Source organism: Oncorhynchus kisutch, unplaced genomic scaffold (assembly GCF_002021735.2).
Source record: "Oncorhynchus kisutch isolate 150728-3 unplaced genomic scaffold, Okis_V2 scaffold1004, whole genome shotgun sequence".
NCBI classification, from domain to species: Eukaryota; Metazoa; Chordata; class Actinopteri; order Salmoniformes; family Salmonidae; genus Oncorhynchus; species Oncorhynchus kisutch.
In genome coordinates this window covers 35059-52103 of record NW_022262949.1, presented here as the reverse complement: position 1 = coordinate 52103, position 17045 = coordinate 35059, and the positions used below count along the sequence as shown (strand labels likewise).

Below are 17045 nucleotides of genomic sequence, written 5' to 3'. Positions count from 1 at the left end.
TTGTTACCACAAAAGGCTCTTTTAAGAGCCACCCACCTCTTTCCATAAAAGCGCATGTCATTCCATGTACGTCCTACCTACCTACATACCTACCTACCTGTGGTGCAAAAGATATGAAATGAATGACTTTTACGCACCACATGTTCGAGTGGCTAAATGGCTTTACATTTGTCACTCAAGAGTGCAGCACCCTCACCAGTCAACATTGGTGTGATATGTGTTAGAATTCGCATGTCACATTGATCCTGATAATAAGAGGAATACATACTATAGTGTGTTGGACAGCAGCCATTTGTATTATGAGCCACTCTCGAATTGATTGATACATGTTTCAGTGATTTGAGTTGTCACTTTGGCGCTCCCGCCAATGAGAAAAAGTAACAAAAGTCGGAGGGAAACAGAGTAGCCTAGCCCTTGTCACTCTGCTGCCTGCGGGCGGGCGGGCGGGCTTAGGGCTGACTGTCTGTCTCTCCCTCACTCCAATTGGATAAGGGCACACCGGTCCAGTGGCCAATCGATGCCTCTTGTGGCGAGGTATAAGTAAGGCTCTCGAGGTGGCCAGCGCCTCATTGAGACTTTCTGTGACATACTGAAGCTACCAATATGAGCGGAAGAGGCAAAACCGGAGGCAAGGCCAGGGCGAAGGCAAAGACACGTTCATCCCGTGCCGGGCTCCAGTTCCCCGTGGGCCGTGTGCACAGGCTGCTGCGCAAAGGCAACTACGCCGAGCGTGTGGGCGCTGGCGCACCAGTCTACCTGGCCGCAGTGCTCGAGTACCTGACTGCTGAGATCCTGGAGTTGGCCGGAAACGCTGCCCGTGACAACAAGAAGACTCGTATCATCCCCCGTCACCTGCAGCTGGCAGTCCGTAACGACGAGGAGCTGAACAAACTGCTTGGCGGCGTGACCATCGCTCAGGGTGGTGTTCTGCCCAACATCCAGGCAGTGCTGCTCCCCAAGAAGACTGAGAAGGCCGTCAAAGCCAAGTAAAATCGCTGGTGCGGCTGCAACTTGACTACTCAACCCCCAAAGGCTCTTTTAAGAGCCAACCACCTAGCTCAGCAAAAGCGCAAAGTGTCCTTTGTATGCCTGGCCAACTATTTGGCGCGTTTGTTAGATACACACATAAACACGGCACAGTATCAAGTGCCCACATGAGGCCTAAAATGAAGAATAACAAGTACTAGGCTAGAATGAGAGAGCATTATTGCGCGTAAAGAGTAACGTTGCTCGCGGCCCTAACAAAAGACCCAAGCGGGCCTCGGCGAGGGAGGGGGTTGCATTTTGGGGCGGCACGGAGAGGCCGAGCCTCCCGTCCAATGGGCGGCGGAGGAGGCCTCCGCAACGGGCCAATCAGGGCGGTGCGGAGATGGTGACCAATCAGCAGACGCCGCTGCCGGCTTTATAAACTTCACATAGGCATTTGGAGGCTATACTCCGACTGTGAAAGAAGGAAGCTAGCTAGCGCCATGGCCAGAACCAAGCAAACCGCTCGCAAATCCACCGGTGGCAAAGCACCCAGGAAGCAGCTCGCCACCAAGGCTGCGCGCAAGAGCGCCCCGGCCACCGGCGGCGTGAAGAAGCCTCACCGTTACAGGCCCGGCACCGTGGCTCTTAGAGAGATCCGTCGTTACCAGAAGTCCACTGAGCTGCTGATCCGCAAACTGCCTTTCCAGCGCCTGGTGCGAGAAATTGCCCAGGACTTTAAGACCGACCTGCGCTTCCAGAGTTCCGCAGTGATGGCCCTGCAGGAAGCAAGCGAGGCTTACCTGGTCGGCCTGTTCGAGGACACCAACCTGTGCGCCATCCACGCCAAGAGGGTGACCATCATGCCCAAGGACATCCAGCTGGCCCGTCGTATTCGCGGAGAGCGCGCATAAACGATGACCTGATCTCCAAAATCCCCCAAAGGCTCTTTTAAGAGCCACCTCCATATTTCAGTCAGAAAGGCACAATTCTTCCATTTGTACACGCCCCTTTCCCACAGTTTTCCCTGCTCTCGAGTCCCTACAGACCGTGGTTCGATTCCAGGCTGTATCACCACCGGCCGTGATTGTAAATAAGAGTTTGTTCTTAACTGACTTGAGTCGTTTCAATAACGCTCTCTATATGTGATTAGATGTATGCCTAGAGTAGAAGAGGGGAAAATACAGTAGCAGTAATGAGTGATAGTAATGATATAGGGCAAAAAGTGGCGAAAATGGTCACTATGTAGCTAAGAACAACTGACTTTGAAAGTCCCATGTTGCAGTGCCGCTGATGAGAGGGGAAAAGTTTTACCGTGGAGCACGGAGGCCATCTAGTGGTTAAACGCGGGTACTGTCAGCGTGTGAGCACGTCATAGTTGCTCCCTATTGGTATTTGATCTTCAGGCCAGTGTTTCCCAAACTCGGTCCTCGGGTCCCCAAGTGGGGTACGTTGTGTTTTTTCGAAACCAATTGCTCTTGGAATGTAACATGCTAGAGTATGTCTTTTCCTTTGTGAAAATGGCCATTCAATCATTTCTGGGCCATGTGACATTCCTCGATGGCCCAAAAAATCCATGTTTTGATCCGATCATTACAACGTTAGCTGTGTGCACCCCATAATTCATGCGACTGACTAAGCTATTGAAAGTCAAATGATATATCTCTGTCCAGCGCAAGTGAAAGGTGGTCGAAAAAAAGTGGTACCAACGTTTTGGTTGAAGGTACAGGAAATGTTGTAGGCCACCCAATTAGACGTGATATTATTAAGTCGCCCTTTTGTGCTTGTTTGTGTGAGTGCATAGGTAAGTTGTTTCGATATGGTGGAATAAATGGAGAAATGAAAGGAATGTATTTAGTGGGATGAATTCAGTGTGCGATTGAATATTCCAATGCCATACCCATTGTTAGTCCTTTAGACTAGATCCGAGATCCCTTAAGAGAATGAAGAGAAAAGGTATCAGGACGGCAGGAATCAATAGATGTAATCATCAAGGGCTTGCAAAAGAGCTGTTACGAAACAGGACACAAGCAGCCGGGATGATTGCCCTATTAGTAGTTGACCAATTACAAAATAGCAATCAGCAATGCGGGCAGGTACGTGTTGATTGCTGTATTGGCTTCGTAAATAGGCTTCATAAGGAACTAAATGGCTCAGCACATGACACCTTCACAGTGGAGAATATTTGATACTACTGACTTCCGTTGAGTCGAGTCGTGTGTCCTTGACGTGATTTGAAGTCGACTTCTGATGTGGGATTTAGTTCATTTTTAAAAGAAGATTTGCTGAGGAATCGAAATGATAAGACAAAGTAAAGGCCCTAAATACAGGCTGCCAGTTAAATGCAGCAATGACACGGCTAAAGTGTGTAATTGCCGGACCAAAGAGCAGGAATTGTCTGCTGTTGCATCTTCACTCATGAGACAGGTAATAGCGGAGCTCCGTGGTGCTGAAAAGGACAGCGCCCCTGGCCATTTGCCAAAGCCTATTTCCCGTTGGAGGGATTCTTGACATGCTATAGGCACAGTTCAGTACACCCCTCATCCAACAGACAGACCCCCCCCTGTAATTGGTCCCAGAATCATCCACTTGATTCCCGACCGCGTTCCTTGTGTATTTGTTTCCCGTATATGTTCCACTTCGTTTCTCCTTTGTACTTGTGACACTATTTGAGGTTTTAACGCCTATCTCTATTAGGTGTGACTGGCAACTGCAGTGGGTTGAATCCTACTAGTTCAGTGTTTCCCAACTCCAGGCAGGGGTAGAGTAGCCATTTTTGTTGTAGCGCTGGAGAGGCACAGCTGATTGAAAGAGTTGAATCAGGTGCAACAACAACAACAACAACAACAAGAAGAACAACACCAATCAATGTGAAGAGTGGGACACAGATTAGTAGTGGATCCCCCAGTTGTCACAGTTGGGCCTTGTGTTCAACATAGCTCAGTATTTGAGTGTGTTTCCCGCGCATGTAAGTAGCTTTCATTTCTTCTTCCTCCATAGTTCCCTAGAACGAACGCCCTCCCCTTTGCAGCAGAGGCCAGGCAAAAGCGCGCGCTTTCTGTGCCACTGGCTTCAATCAGGTCCACCAAACGCAGATAATAAGAGCACCAAGCCCCAAAAATTGCGTCATTCATTCACTTGAACTCAGCTAGCGAACTACACGATGTCTGGAAGAGGTAAAGGCGGCAAGGGACTCGGAAAAGGAGGCGCCAAGCGTCACCGTAAGGTTCTCCGCGATAACATCCAGGGAATCACCAAGCCCGCCATTCGCCGTCTGGCTCGCCGTGGCGGCGTGAAGCGTATCTCCGGCCTGATCTACGAGGAGACCCGCGGTGTCCTGAAGGTGTTCCTTGAGAACGTGATCCGTGACGCCGTCACCTACACCGAGCACGCCAAGAGGAAGACCGTTACGGCCATGGACGTGGTCTACGCTCTGAAACGCCAGGGACGCACCCTGTACGGTTTCGGCGGTTAAACGCACTCTTTTCGGAACGTCAACATCCCGACTTGAACCCAAAGGCTCTTTTAAGAGCCACCCACATCCGCTTCAAAAGGGCCAAATCCATTGTAGGAAACCATGAGCCACTCTTGAGTGGACAGGGAGGGAGTGTTAAATGACAGGAGGCTATGTTCAGTACAGTCGTATTAAACCACGAGCCACTCTGAGTGGACGGGGAGGGAGTGTTCATGACAGGAGGCTATGTTCAGTGCAGGCTTTGCGTACAGTCGTATTACGAGACACCTGAAATAAAGGCACCACGCCTGGGAAATCCCCACCAAGTCCAAAAAGGGGTGCCTTATGTCTGGCCATTGCATGGATCTTTTTTTGAAACACACCATTCCCCACCAGTGACAGAGCATAGGCTATGGAATAAGGGGGGGGGGGGGGGACAGGTCTTTGTTAGGGAAGCAAGCCTCTGAGTGGAAGGCTCTTATGCGCGCTCAGCTCCACTGGGCAAATGGCAGGGGCGCCTATGAGAAAGCAGGGGTGTGTCCACGGCCGGCGAATTAGCTTAGCTTCGTCTTCATAAGACGGAAAGGGCTCTCCACCCCCTCATTCGTTTGTGAGAAGCAACGAGACACCAGCATCATGCCCGAGCCAGCAAAGTCCGCGCCCAAGAAGGGCTCCAAGAAAGCCGTCACCAAGACCGCAGGGAAAGGCGGCAAGAAACGCCGAAAGTCGAGGAAGGAGAGCTACGCCATTTACGTGTACAAAGTCCTGAAGCAGGTCCACCCCGATACCGGGATCTCCTCCAAGGCCATGGGAATCATGAACTCGTTCGTGAACGACATCTTCGAGCGTATCGCCGGAGAGTCGTCTCGCCTGGCCCACTACAACAAGCGTTCCACCATCACCTCCAGGGAGATCCAGACCGCAGTGCGCCTGCTGCTCCCCGGAGAGCTGGCCAAGCACGCAGTGTCCGAGGGCACCAAGGCCGTGACCAAGTACACCAGCTCCAAATAAACAGCGCATTTGGAGTGCTGTAGTAACCCAAAGGCTCTTTTAAGAGCCACCCACCCTGTCAGTGAAAAAAGCAAATCCATGTGTGTTTGTGTGGAGGACATGTGTCCAATTGTGGGGAGGGGGGGGGATAAAGGATGCTGACATGAACAGGGTAGGAATGTGTGCATGCCAGTAGAACACAGTGAGGGGGAGTCCAATGACTGGAGACTGTATCACTTTAGGCCGAAGCAGGGACCCTCTGCACACATGAAGAACAGTCTCCGAGCAAGTGACGTCACCGATTGAAACTAGCCGTTCCACCTGTACAAGAGGGGGGGAGGAGGAGGAGAAGAAGAGCCTCCAAATCTCTCTCTCTCTCTCTCTCGGCCTATATCAGGGCGAACAAGCACATGGGGCGCCAGCCTCCATAGCGCCGGCCGCACAGCCAGACACCAAGACCCACAGACACAAAGACGGGCACGAGTCACGCTGCGGAGTCAAGCGAGGAAGGACTGCGAGAGAGAAGGGCACAAAAGCCTATCTCGGCCTGTTCACAGACAGACGAGCTGAGTGAGCTCAACTACTTTGGCCCTCACCTCATCTGCTTTTGAAAGAGACACACAGAGAGAGAGACCACCTAGCAGAAGAAAAAAACACACACTGTGCACAAAGAGCAGGCTCCAAATCCAACTAAAGGACTAAAACATCACACACAGTGTATTATTTCCTGTGCCTCCTGGACACATGACGAATACAAGGTGAAACTAGTCTCAGCCAGGCCTCACAAGTGCATGTGTTTTAAGGTCCCCAAAAGAGCTCTCCTTTAAAACACCAAGGAGCACATCAGGGGACGCCAAACCATTTGATTCCCTTGCCAGACATCTCGGCTCACTCCACAATCAATGGTGCTCGCAATCGGATGCACTTTTAGGCCATTTAGGAGACAAATAGCACAGGAAAAGCAGTGCGCACCGCTCCACCCGACAGTCGAACGGTGAGGTTTTGAGCGAGTCGCAGCAAAATGCACGGGGCTTCTGCAGCCCACATGACTTTATTCTGAACGGACACAAGTCTGCTCGCTGGGCCGTTCGCTTTTGGGCCAAAAACACGGCTCCGTCGGTGACTTTTGGCCCGATATTGGCGACCAGAAAACACAAGTGAAAGAGCATTTGGCCAGCCCGGAGAAGCCGAGCTGGGTGGCTTGAGTCTACATGGTTCTCATGTCGCGTTTAAGGCCAGCCCCCTGCACGGTGTAGAGCTTCAATAGCGCAGAGCAGCGTCTACAGCAAAGTACTCCTCCTCACAGACTACCGTAGTGTTGTAAGTGTGTGTGTTTACCGGACCGAACGACAGACATGGCAGAAGTCGCACCAGCACCCGCCGCCGCCGCGCCGGCCAAGGCACCCAAGAAGAAGGCAGCAGCCAAGCCCAAGAAAGCGGGACCCAGCGTAGGCGAGCTCATCGTCAAGGCGGTGTCCGCCTCCAAGGAGAGGAGCGGCGTGTCCCTGGCCGCGCTCAAGAAGTCTCTGGCGGCAGGCGGCTACGACGTGGAGAAGAACAACTCCCGTGTCAAGATCGCCGTCAAGAGCCTCGTCACCAAGGGCACCCTGGTCCAGACCAAGGGCACCGGTGCCTCCGGCTCCTTCAAGCTCAACAAGAAGGCCGTCGAGGCAAAGAAGCCCGCCAAGAAAGCCGCAGGCCCCAAAGCTAAGAAGGTGGCCGCCAAGAAGCCCGCCGCCGCCAAGAAGCCCAAGAAGGTAGCAGCCAAGAAGGCCGTGGCCGCAAAGAAGTCCCCCAAGAAGGCCAAGAAGCCCGCTACACCCAAAAAGGCCGCCAAGAGCCCAAAGAAGGTGAAGAAGCCCGCCGCAGCGGCCAAGAAAGCGGCCAAGAGCCCCAAGAAGGCTACCAAGGCAGTGAAGCCCAAAGCCGCCAAGCCCAAGGCAGCCAAGGCCAAGAAGGCAGCCCCCAAGAAGAAGTAAACCTATTCCAAACAGTGTTCTTTCTACTCGACACATGTTGTTACCACAAAAGGCTCTTTTAAGAGCCACCCACCTCTTTCCATAAAAGCGCATGTCATTCCATGTACGTCCTACCTACCTACCTACCTGTGGTGCAAAAGATATGAAATGAATGACTTACGCACCACATGTTCGAGTGGCTAAATGGCTTTACATTTGTCACTCAAGAGTGCAGCACCCTCACCAGTCAACATTGGTGTGATATGTGTTAGAATTCGCATGTCACATTGATCCTGATAATAAGAGGAATACATACTATAGTGTGTTGGACAGCAGCCATTTGTATTATGAGCCACTCTCGAATTGATTGATACATGTTTCAGTGATTTGAGTTGTCACTTTGGCGCTCCCGCCAATGAGAAAAAGTAACAAAAGTCGGAGGGAAACAGAGTAGCCTAGCCCTTGTCACTCTGCTGCCTGCGGGCGGGCGGGCGGGCTTAGGGCTGACTGTCTGTCTCTCCCTCACTCCAATTGGATAAGGGCACACCGGTCCAGTGGCCAATCGATGCCTCTTGTGGCGAGGTATAAGTAAGGCTCTCGAGGTGGCCAGCGCCTCATTGAGACTTTCTGTGACATACTGAAGCTACCAATATGAGCGGAAGAGGCAAAACCGGAGGCAAGGCCAGGGCGAAGGCAAAGACACGTTCATCCCGTGCCGGGCTCCAGTTCCCCGTGGGCCGTGTGCACAGGCTGCTGCGCAAAGGCAACTACGCCGAGCGTGTGGGCGCTGGCGCACCAGTCTACCTGGCCGCAGTGCTCGAGTACCTGACTGCTGAGATCCTGGAGTTGGCCGGAAACGCTGCCCGTGACAACAAGAAGACTCGTATCATCCCCCGTCACCTGCAGCTGGCAGTCCGTAACGACGAGGAGCTGAACAAACTGCTTGGCGGCGTGACCATCGCTCAGGGTGGTGTTCTGCCCAACATCCAGGCAGTGCTGCTCCCCAAGAAGACTGAGAAGGCCGTCAAAGCCAAGTAAAATCGCTGGTGCGGCTGCAACTTGACTACTCAACCCCCAAAGGCTCTTTTAAGAGCCAACCACCTAGCTCAGCAAAAGCGCAAAGTGTCCTTTGTATGCCTGGCCAACTATTTGGCGCGTTTGTTAGATACACACATAAACACGGCACAGTATCAAGTGCCCACATGAGGCCTAAAATGAAGAATAACAAGTACTAGGCTAGAATGAGAGAGCATTATTGCGCGTAAAGAGTAACGTTGCTCGCGGCCCTAACAAAAGACCCAAGCGGGCCTCGGCGAGGGAGGGGGTTCCTTGAGAACGTGATCCGTGACGCTGTCACCTACACCGAGCACGCCAAGAGGAAGACCGTTACGGCCATGGACGTGGTCTACGCTCTGAAACGCCAGGGACGCACCCTGTACGGTTTCGGCGGTTAAACGCACTCTTTTCGGAACGTCAACATCCCGACTTGAACCCAAAGGCTCTTTTAAGAGCCACCCACATCCGCTTCAAAAGGGCCAAATCCATTGTAGGAAACCATGAGCCACTCTTGAGTGGACAGGGAGGGAGTGTTAAATGACAGGAGGCTATGTTCAGTACAGTCGTCTTAAACCACGAGCCACTCTGAGTGGACGGGGAGGGAGTGTTCATGACAGGAGGCTATGTTCAGTGCAGGCTTTGCGTACAGTCGTATTACGAGACACCTGAAATAAAGGCACCACGCCTGGGAAATCCCCACCAAGTCCAAAAAGGGGTGCCTTATGTCTGGCCATTGCATGGATCTTTTTTTGAAACACACCATTCCCCACCAGTGACAGAGCATAGGCTATGGAATAAGGGGGGGGGGGGGGGCAGGTCTTTGTTAGGGAAGCAAGCCTCTGAGTGGAAGGCTCTTATGCGCGCTCAGCTCCACTGGGCAAATGGCAGGGGCGCCTATGAGAAAGCAGGGGTGTGTCCACGGCCGGCGAATTAGCTTAGCTTCGTCTTCATAAGACGGAAAGGGCTCTCCACCCCCTCATTCGTTTGTGAGAAGCAACGAGACACCAGCATCATGCCCGAGCCAGCAAAGTCCGCGCCCAAGAAGGGCTCCAAGAAAGCCGTCACCAAGACCGCAGGGAAAGGCGGCAAGAAACGCCGAAAGTCGAGGAAGGAGAGCTACGCCATTTACGTGTACAAAGTCCTGAAGCAGGTCCACCCCGATACCGGGATCTCCTCCAAGGCCATGGGAATCATGAACTCGTTCGTGAACGACATCTTCGAGCGTATCGCCGGAGAGTCGTCTCGCCTGGCCCACTACAACAAGCGTTCCACCATCACCTCCAGGGAGATCCAGACCGCAGTGCGCCTGCTGCTCCCCGGAGAGCTGGCCAAGCACGCAGTGTCCGAGGGCACCAAGGCCGTGACCAAGTACACCAGCTCCAAATAAACAGCGCATTTGGAGTGCTGTAGTAACCCAAAGGCTCTTTTAAGAGCCACCCACCCTGTCAGTGAAAAAAGCAAATCCATGTGTGTTTGTGTGGAGGACATGTGTCCAATTGTGGGGAGGGGGGGGGATAAAGGATGCTGACATGAACAGGGTAGGAATGTGTGCATGCCAGTAGAACACAGTGAGGGGGAGTCCAATGACTGGAGACTGTATCACTTTAGGCCGAAGCAGGGACCCTCTGCACACATGAAGAACAGTCTCCGAGCAAGTGACGTCACCGATTGAAACTAGCCGTTCCACCTGTACAAGAGGGGGGGAGGAGGAGGAGAAGAAGAGCCTCCAAATCTCTCTCTCTCTCTCTCTCGGCCTATATCAGGGCGAACAAGCACATGGGGCGCCAGCCTCCATAGCGCCGGCCGCACAGCCAGACACCAAGACCCACAGACACAAAGACGGGCACGAGTCACGCTGCGGAGTCAAGCGAGGAAGGACTGCGAGAGAGAAGGGCACAAAAGCCTATCTCGGCCTGTTCACAGACAGACGAGCTGAGTGAGCTCAACTACTTTGGCCCTCACCTCATCTGCTTTTGAAAGAGACACACAGAGAGAGAGACCACCTAGCAGAAGAAAAAAACACACACTGTGCACAAAGAGCAGGCTCCAAATCCAACTAAAGGACTAAAACATCACACACAGTGTATTATTTCCTGTGCCTCCTGGACACATGACGAATACAAGGTGAAACTAGTCTCAGCCAGGCCTCACAAGTGCATGTGTTTTAAGGTCCCCAAAAGAGCTCTCCTTTAAAACACCAAGGAGCACATCAGGGGATGCCAAACCATTTGATTCCCTTGCCAGACATCTCGGCTCACTCCACAATCAATGGTGCTCGCAATCGGATGCACTTTTAGGCCATTTAGGAGACAAATAGCACAGGAAAAGCAGTGCGCACCGCTCCACCCGACAGTCGAACGGTGAGGTTTTGAGCGAGTCGCAGCAAAATGCACGGGGCTTCTGCAGCCCACATGACTTTATTCTGAACGGACACAAGTCTGCTCGCTGGGCCGTTCGCTTTTGGGCCAAAAACACGGCTCCGTCGGTGACTTTTGGCCCGATATTGGCGACCAGAAAACACAAGTGAAAGAGCATTTGGCCAGCCCGGAGAAGCCGAGCTGGGTGGCTTGAGTCTACATGGTTCTCATGTCGCGTTTAAGGCCAGCCCCCTGCACGGTGTAGAGCTTCAATAGCGCAGAGCAGCGTCTACAGCAAAGTACTCCTCCTCACAGACTACCGTAGTGTTGTAAGTGTGTGTGTTTACCGGACCGAACGACAGACATGGCAGAAGTCGCACCAGCACCCGCCGCCGCCGCGCCGGCCAAGGCACCCAAGAAGAAGGCAGCAGCCAAGCCCAAGAAAGCGGGACCCAGCGTAGGCGAGCTCATCGTCAAGGCGGTGTCCGCCTCCAAGGAGAGGAGCGGCGTGTCCCTGGCCGCGCTCAAGAAGTCTCTGGCGGCAGGCGGCTACGACGTGGAGAAGAACAACTCCCGTGTCAAGATCGCCGTCAAGAGCCTCGTCACCAAGGGCACCCTGGTCCAGACCAAGGGCACCGGTGCCTCCGGCTCCTTCAAGCTCAACAAGAAGGCCGTCGAGGCAAAGAAGCCCGCCAAGAAAGCCGCAGCCCCCAAAGCTAAGAAGGTGGCCGCCAAGAAGCCCGCCGCCGCCAAGAAGCCCAAGAAGGTAGCAGCCAAGAAGGCCGTGGCCGCAAAGAAGTCCCCCAAGAAGGCCAAGAAGCCCGCTACACCCAAAAAGGCCGCCAAGAGCCCAAAGAAGGTGAAGAAGCCCGCCGCAGCGGCCAAGAAAGCGGCCAAGAGCCCCAAGAAGGCTACCAAGGCAGTGAAGCCCAAAGCCGCCAAGCCCAAGGCAGCCAAGGCCAAGAAGGCAGCCCCCAAGAAGAAGTAAACCTATTCCAAACAGTGTTCTTTCTACTCGACACATGTTGTTACCACAAAAGGCTCTTTTAAGAGCCACCCACCTCTTTCCATAAAAGCGCATGTCATTCCATGTACGTCCTACCTACCTACCTACCTGTGGTGCAAAAGATATGAAATGAATGACTTACGCACCACATGTTCGAGTGGCTAAATGGCTTTACATTTGTCACTCAAGAGTGCAGCACCCTCACCAGTCAACATTGGTGTGATATGTGTTAGAATTCGCATGTCACATTGATCCTGATAATAAGAGGAATACATACTATAGTGTGTTGGACAGCAGCCATTTGTATTATGAGCCACTCTCGAATTGATTGATACATGTTTCAGTGATTTGAGTTGTCACTTTGGCGCTCCCGCCAATGACAAAAAGTAACAAAAGTCGGAGGGAAACAGAGTAGCCTAGCCCTTGTCACTCTGCTGCCTGCGGGCGGGCGGGCGGGCTTAGGGCTGACTGTCTGTCTCTCCCTCACTCCAATTGGATAAGGGCACACCGGTCCAGTGGCCAATCGATGCCTCTTGTGGCGAGGTATAAGTAAGGCTCTCGAGGTGGCCAGCGCCTCATTGAGACTTTCTGTGACATACTGAAGCTACCAATATGAGCGGAAGAGGCAAAACCGGAGGCAAGGCCAGGGCGAAGGCAAAGACACGTTCATCCCGTGCCGGGCTCCAGTTCCCCGTGGGCCGTGTGCACAGGCTGCTGCGCAAAGGCAACTACGCCGAGCGTGTGGGCGCTGGCGCACCAGTCTACCTGGCCGCAGTGCTCGAGTACCTGACTGCTGAGATCCTGGAGTTGGCCGGAAACGCTGCCCGTGACAACAAGAAGACTCGTATCATCCCCCGTCACCTGCAGCTGGCAGTCCGTAACGACGAGGAGCTGAACAAACTGCTTGGCGGCGTGACCATCGCTCAGGGTGGTGTTCTGCCCAACATCCAGGCAGTGCTGCTCCCCAAGAAGACTGAGAAGGCCGTCAAAGCCAAGTAAAATCGCTGGTGCGGCTGCAACTTGACTACTCAACCCCCAAAGGCTCTTTTAAGAGCCAACCACCTAGCTCAGCAAAAGCGCAAAGTGTCCTTTGTATGCCTGGCCAACTATTTGGCGCGTTTGTTAGATACACACATAAACACGGCACAGTATCAAGTGCCCACATGAGGCCTAAAATGAAGAATAACAAGTACTAGGCTAGAATGAGAGAGCATTATTGCGCGTAAAGAGTAACGTTGCTCGCGGCCCTAACAAAAGACCCAAGCGGGCCTCGGCGAGGGAGGGGGTTCCTTGAGAACGTGATCCGTGACGCTGGTACCTACACCGAGCACGCCAAGAGGAAGACCGTTACGGCCATGGACGTGGTCTACGCTCTGAAACGCCAGGGACGCACCCTGTACGGTTTCGGCGGTTAAACGCACTCTTTTCGGAACGTCAACATCCCGACTTGAACCCAAAGGCTCTTTTAAGAGCCACCCACATCCGCTTCAAAAGGGCCAAATCCATTGTAGGAAACCATGAGCCACTCTTGAGTGGACAGGGAGGGAGTGTTAAATGACAGGAGGCTATGTTCAGTACAGTCGTCTTAAACCACGAGCCACTCTGAGTGGACGGGGAGGGAGTGTTCATGACAGGAGGCTATGTTCAGTGCAGGCTTTGCGTACAGTCGTATTACGAGACACCTGAAATAAAGGCACCACGCCTGGGAAATCCCCACCAAGTCCAAAAAGGGGTGCCTTATGTCTGGCCATTGCATGGATCTTTTTTTGAAACACACCATTCCCCACCAGTGACAGAGCATAGGCTATGGAATAAGGGGGGGGGGGGGGGGGGGCAGGTCTTTGTTAGGGAAGCAAGCCTCTGAGTGGAAGGCTCTTATGCGCGCTCAGCTCCACTGGGCAAATGGCAGGGGCGCCTATGAGAAAGCAGGGGTGTGTCCACGGCCGGCGAATTAGCTTAGCTTCGTCTTCATAAGACGGAAAGGGCTCTCCACCCCCTCATTCGTTTGTGAGAAGCAACGAGACACCAGCATCATGCCCGAGCCAGCAAAGTCCGCGCCCAAGAAGGGCTCCAAGAAAGCCGTCACCAAGACCGCAGGGAAAGGCGGCAAGAAACGCCGAAAGTCGAGGAAGGAGAGCTACGCCATTTACGTGTACAAAGTCCTGAAGCAGGTCCACCCCGATACCGGGATCTCCTCCAAGGCCATGGGAATCATGAACTCGTTCGTGAACGACATCTTCGAGCGTATCGCCGGAGAGTCGTCTCGCCTGGCCCACTACAACAAGCGTTCCACCATCACCTCCAGGGAGATCCAGACCGCAGTGCGCCTGCTGCTCCCCGGAGAGCTGGCCAAGCACGCAGTGTCCGAGGGCACCAAGGCCGTGACCAAGTACACCAGCTCCAAATAAACAGCGCATTTGGAGTGCTGTAGTAACCCAAAGGCTCTTTTAAGAGCCACCCACCCTGTCAGTGAAAAAAGCAAATCCATGTGTGTTTGTGTGGAGGACATGTGTCCAATTGTGGGGAGGGGGGGGGATAAAGGATGCTGACATGAACAGGGTAGGAATGTGTGCATGCCAGTAGAACACAGTGAGGGGGAGTCCAATGACTGGAGACTGTATCACTTTAGGCCGAAGCAGGGACCCTCTGCACACATGAAGAACAGTCTCCGAGCAAGTGACGTCACCGATTGAAACTAGCCGTTCCACCTGTACAAGAGGGGGGGAGGAGGAGGAGAAGAAGAGCCTCCAAATCTCTCTCTCTCTCTCTCTCGGCCTATATCAGGGCGAACAAGCACATGGGGCGCCAGCCTCCATAGCGCCGGCCGCACAGCCAGACACCAAGACCCACAGACACAAAGACGGGCACGAGTCACGCTGCGGAGTCAAGCGAGGAAGGACTGCGAGAGAGAAGGGCACAAAAGCCTATCTCGGCCTGTTCACAGACAGACGAGCTGAGTGAGCTCAACTACTTTGGCCCTCACCTCATCTGCTTTTGAAAGAGACACACAGAGAGAGAGACCACCTAGCAGAAGAAAAAAACACACACTGTGCACAAAGAGCAGGCTCCAAATCCAACTAAAGGACTAAAACATCACACACAGTGTATTATTTCCTGTGCCTCCTGGACACATGACGAATACAAGGTGAAACTAGTCTCAGCCAGGCCTCACAAGTGCATGTGTTTTAAGGTCCCCAAAAGAGCTCTCCTTTAAAACACCAAGGAGCACATCAGGGGACGCCAAACCATTTGATTCCCTTGCCAGACATCTCGGCTCACTCCACAATCAATGGTGCTCGCAATCGGATGCACTTTTAGGCCATTTAGGAGACAAATAGCACAGGAAAAGCAGTGCGCACCGCTCCACCCGACAGTCGAACGGTGAGGTTTTGAGCGAGTCGCAGCAAAATGCACGGGGCTTCTGCAGCCCACATGACTTTATTCTGAACGGACACAAGTCTGCTCGCTGGGCCGTTCGCTTTTGGGCCAAAAACACGGCTCCGTCGGTGACTTTTGGCCCGATATTGGCGACCAGAAAACACAAGTGAAAGAGCATTTGGCCAGCCCGGAGAAGCCGAGCTGGGTGGCTTGAGTCTACATGGTTCTCATGTCGCGTTTAAGGCCAGCCCCCTGCACGGTGTAGAGCTTCAATAGCGCAGAGCAGCGTCTACAGCAAAGTACTCCTCCTCACAGACTACCGTAGTGTTGTAAGTGTGTGTGTTTACCGGACCGAACGACAGACATGGCAGAAGTCGCACCAGCACCCGCCGCCGCCGCGCCGGCCAAGGCACCCAAGAAGAAGGCAGCAGCCAAGCCCAAGAAAGCGGGACCCAGCGTAGGCGAGCTCATCGTCAAGGCGGTGTCCGCCTCCAAGGAGAGGAGCGGCGTGTCCCTGGCCGCGCTCAAGAAGTCTCTGGCGGCAGGCGGCTACGACGTGGAGAAGAACAACTCCCGTGTCAAGATCGCCGTCAAGAGCCTCGTCACCAAGGGCACCCTGGTCCAGACCAAGGGCACCGGTGCCTCCGGCTCCTTCAAGCTCAACAAGAAGGCCGTCGAGGCAAAGAAGCCCGCCAAGAAAGCCGCAGCCCCCAAAGCTAAGAAGGTGGCCGCCAAGAAGCCCGCCGCCGCCAAGAAGCCCAAGAAGGTAGCAGCCAAGAAGGCCGTGGCCGCAAAGAAGTCCCCCAAGAAGGCCAAGAAGCCCGCTACACCCAAAAAGGCCGCCAAGAGCCCAAAGAAGGTGAAGAAGCCCGCCGCAGCGGCCAAGAAAGCGGCCAAGAGCCCCAAGAAGGCTACCAAGGCAGTGAAGCCCAAAGCCGCCAAGCCCAAGGCAGCCAAGGCCAAGAAGGCAGCCCCCAAGAAGAAGTAAACCTATTCCAAACAGTGTTCTTTCTACTCGACACATGTTGTTACCACAAAAGGCTCTTTTAAGAGCCACCCACCTCTTTCCATAAAAGCGCATGTCATTCCATGTACGTCCTACCTACCTACCTACCTACCTGTGGTGCAAAAGATATGAAATGAATGACTTTTACGCACCACATGTTCGAGTGGCTAAATGGCTTTACATTTGTCACTCAAGAGTGCAGCACCCTCACCAGTCAACATTGGTGTGATATGTGTTAGAATTCGCATGTCACATTGATGTGTGTTGGACAGCAGCCATTTGTATTATGAGCCACTCTCGAATTGATTGATACATGTTTCAGTGATTTGAGTTGTCACTTTGGCGCTCCCGCCAATGAGAAAAAGTAACAAAAGTCGGAGGGAAACAGAGTAGCCTAGCCCTTGTCACTCTGCTGCCTGCGGGCGGGCGGGCGGGCTTAGGGCTGACTGTCTGTCTCTCCCTCACTCCAATTGGATAAGGGCACACCGGTCCAGTGGCCAATCGATGCCTCTTGTGGCGAGGTATAAGTAAGGCTCTCGAGGTGGCCAGCGCCTCATTGAGACTTTCTGTGACATACTGAAGCTACCAATATGAGCGGAAGAGGCAAAACCGGAGGCAAGGCCAGGGCGAAGGCAAAGACACGTTCATCCCGTGCCGGGCTCCAGTTCCCCGTGGGCCGTGTGCACAGGCTGCTGCGCAAAGGCAACTACGCCGAGCGTGTGGGCGCTGGCGCACCAGTCTACCTGGCCGCAGTGCTCGAGTACCTGACTGCTGAGATCCTGGAGTTGGCCGGAAACGCTGCCCGTGACAACAAGAAGACTCGTATCATCCCCCGTCACCTGCAGCTGGCAGTCCGTAACGACGAGGAGCTGAA

At 53.5% G+C, this 17045-nt stretch overlaps 1 protein-coding gene across 1 annotated transcript; it reads left to right on the top strand.

Moving 5' to 3' along the window:
- The first annotated feature begins 4123 nt into the window (after positions 1 to 4123).
- On the top strand, positions 4124 to 4441 carry LOC116364139 (histone H4). The gene has a single exon (XM_031817375.1). The coding sequence runs from the start codon at positions 4130 to 4132 to the stop codon at positions 4439 to 4441; it is 312 nt and encodes a 103-aa protein (XP_031673235.1). The 5' UTR covers positions 4124 to 4129.
- The last annotated feature ends 12604 nt before the right edge of the window (positions 4442 to 17045 follow it).

Coding starts and splice junctions, on each gene's coding strand:
- LOC116364139 (XM_031817375.1), top strand. CDS start 4,130: ATGTCTGGAAGAGGTAAAGGCGGCAAGGGACTCGGAAAAGGAGGCGCC.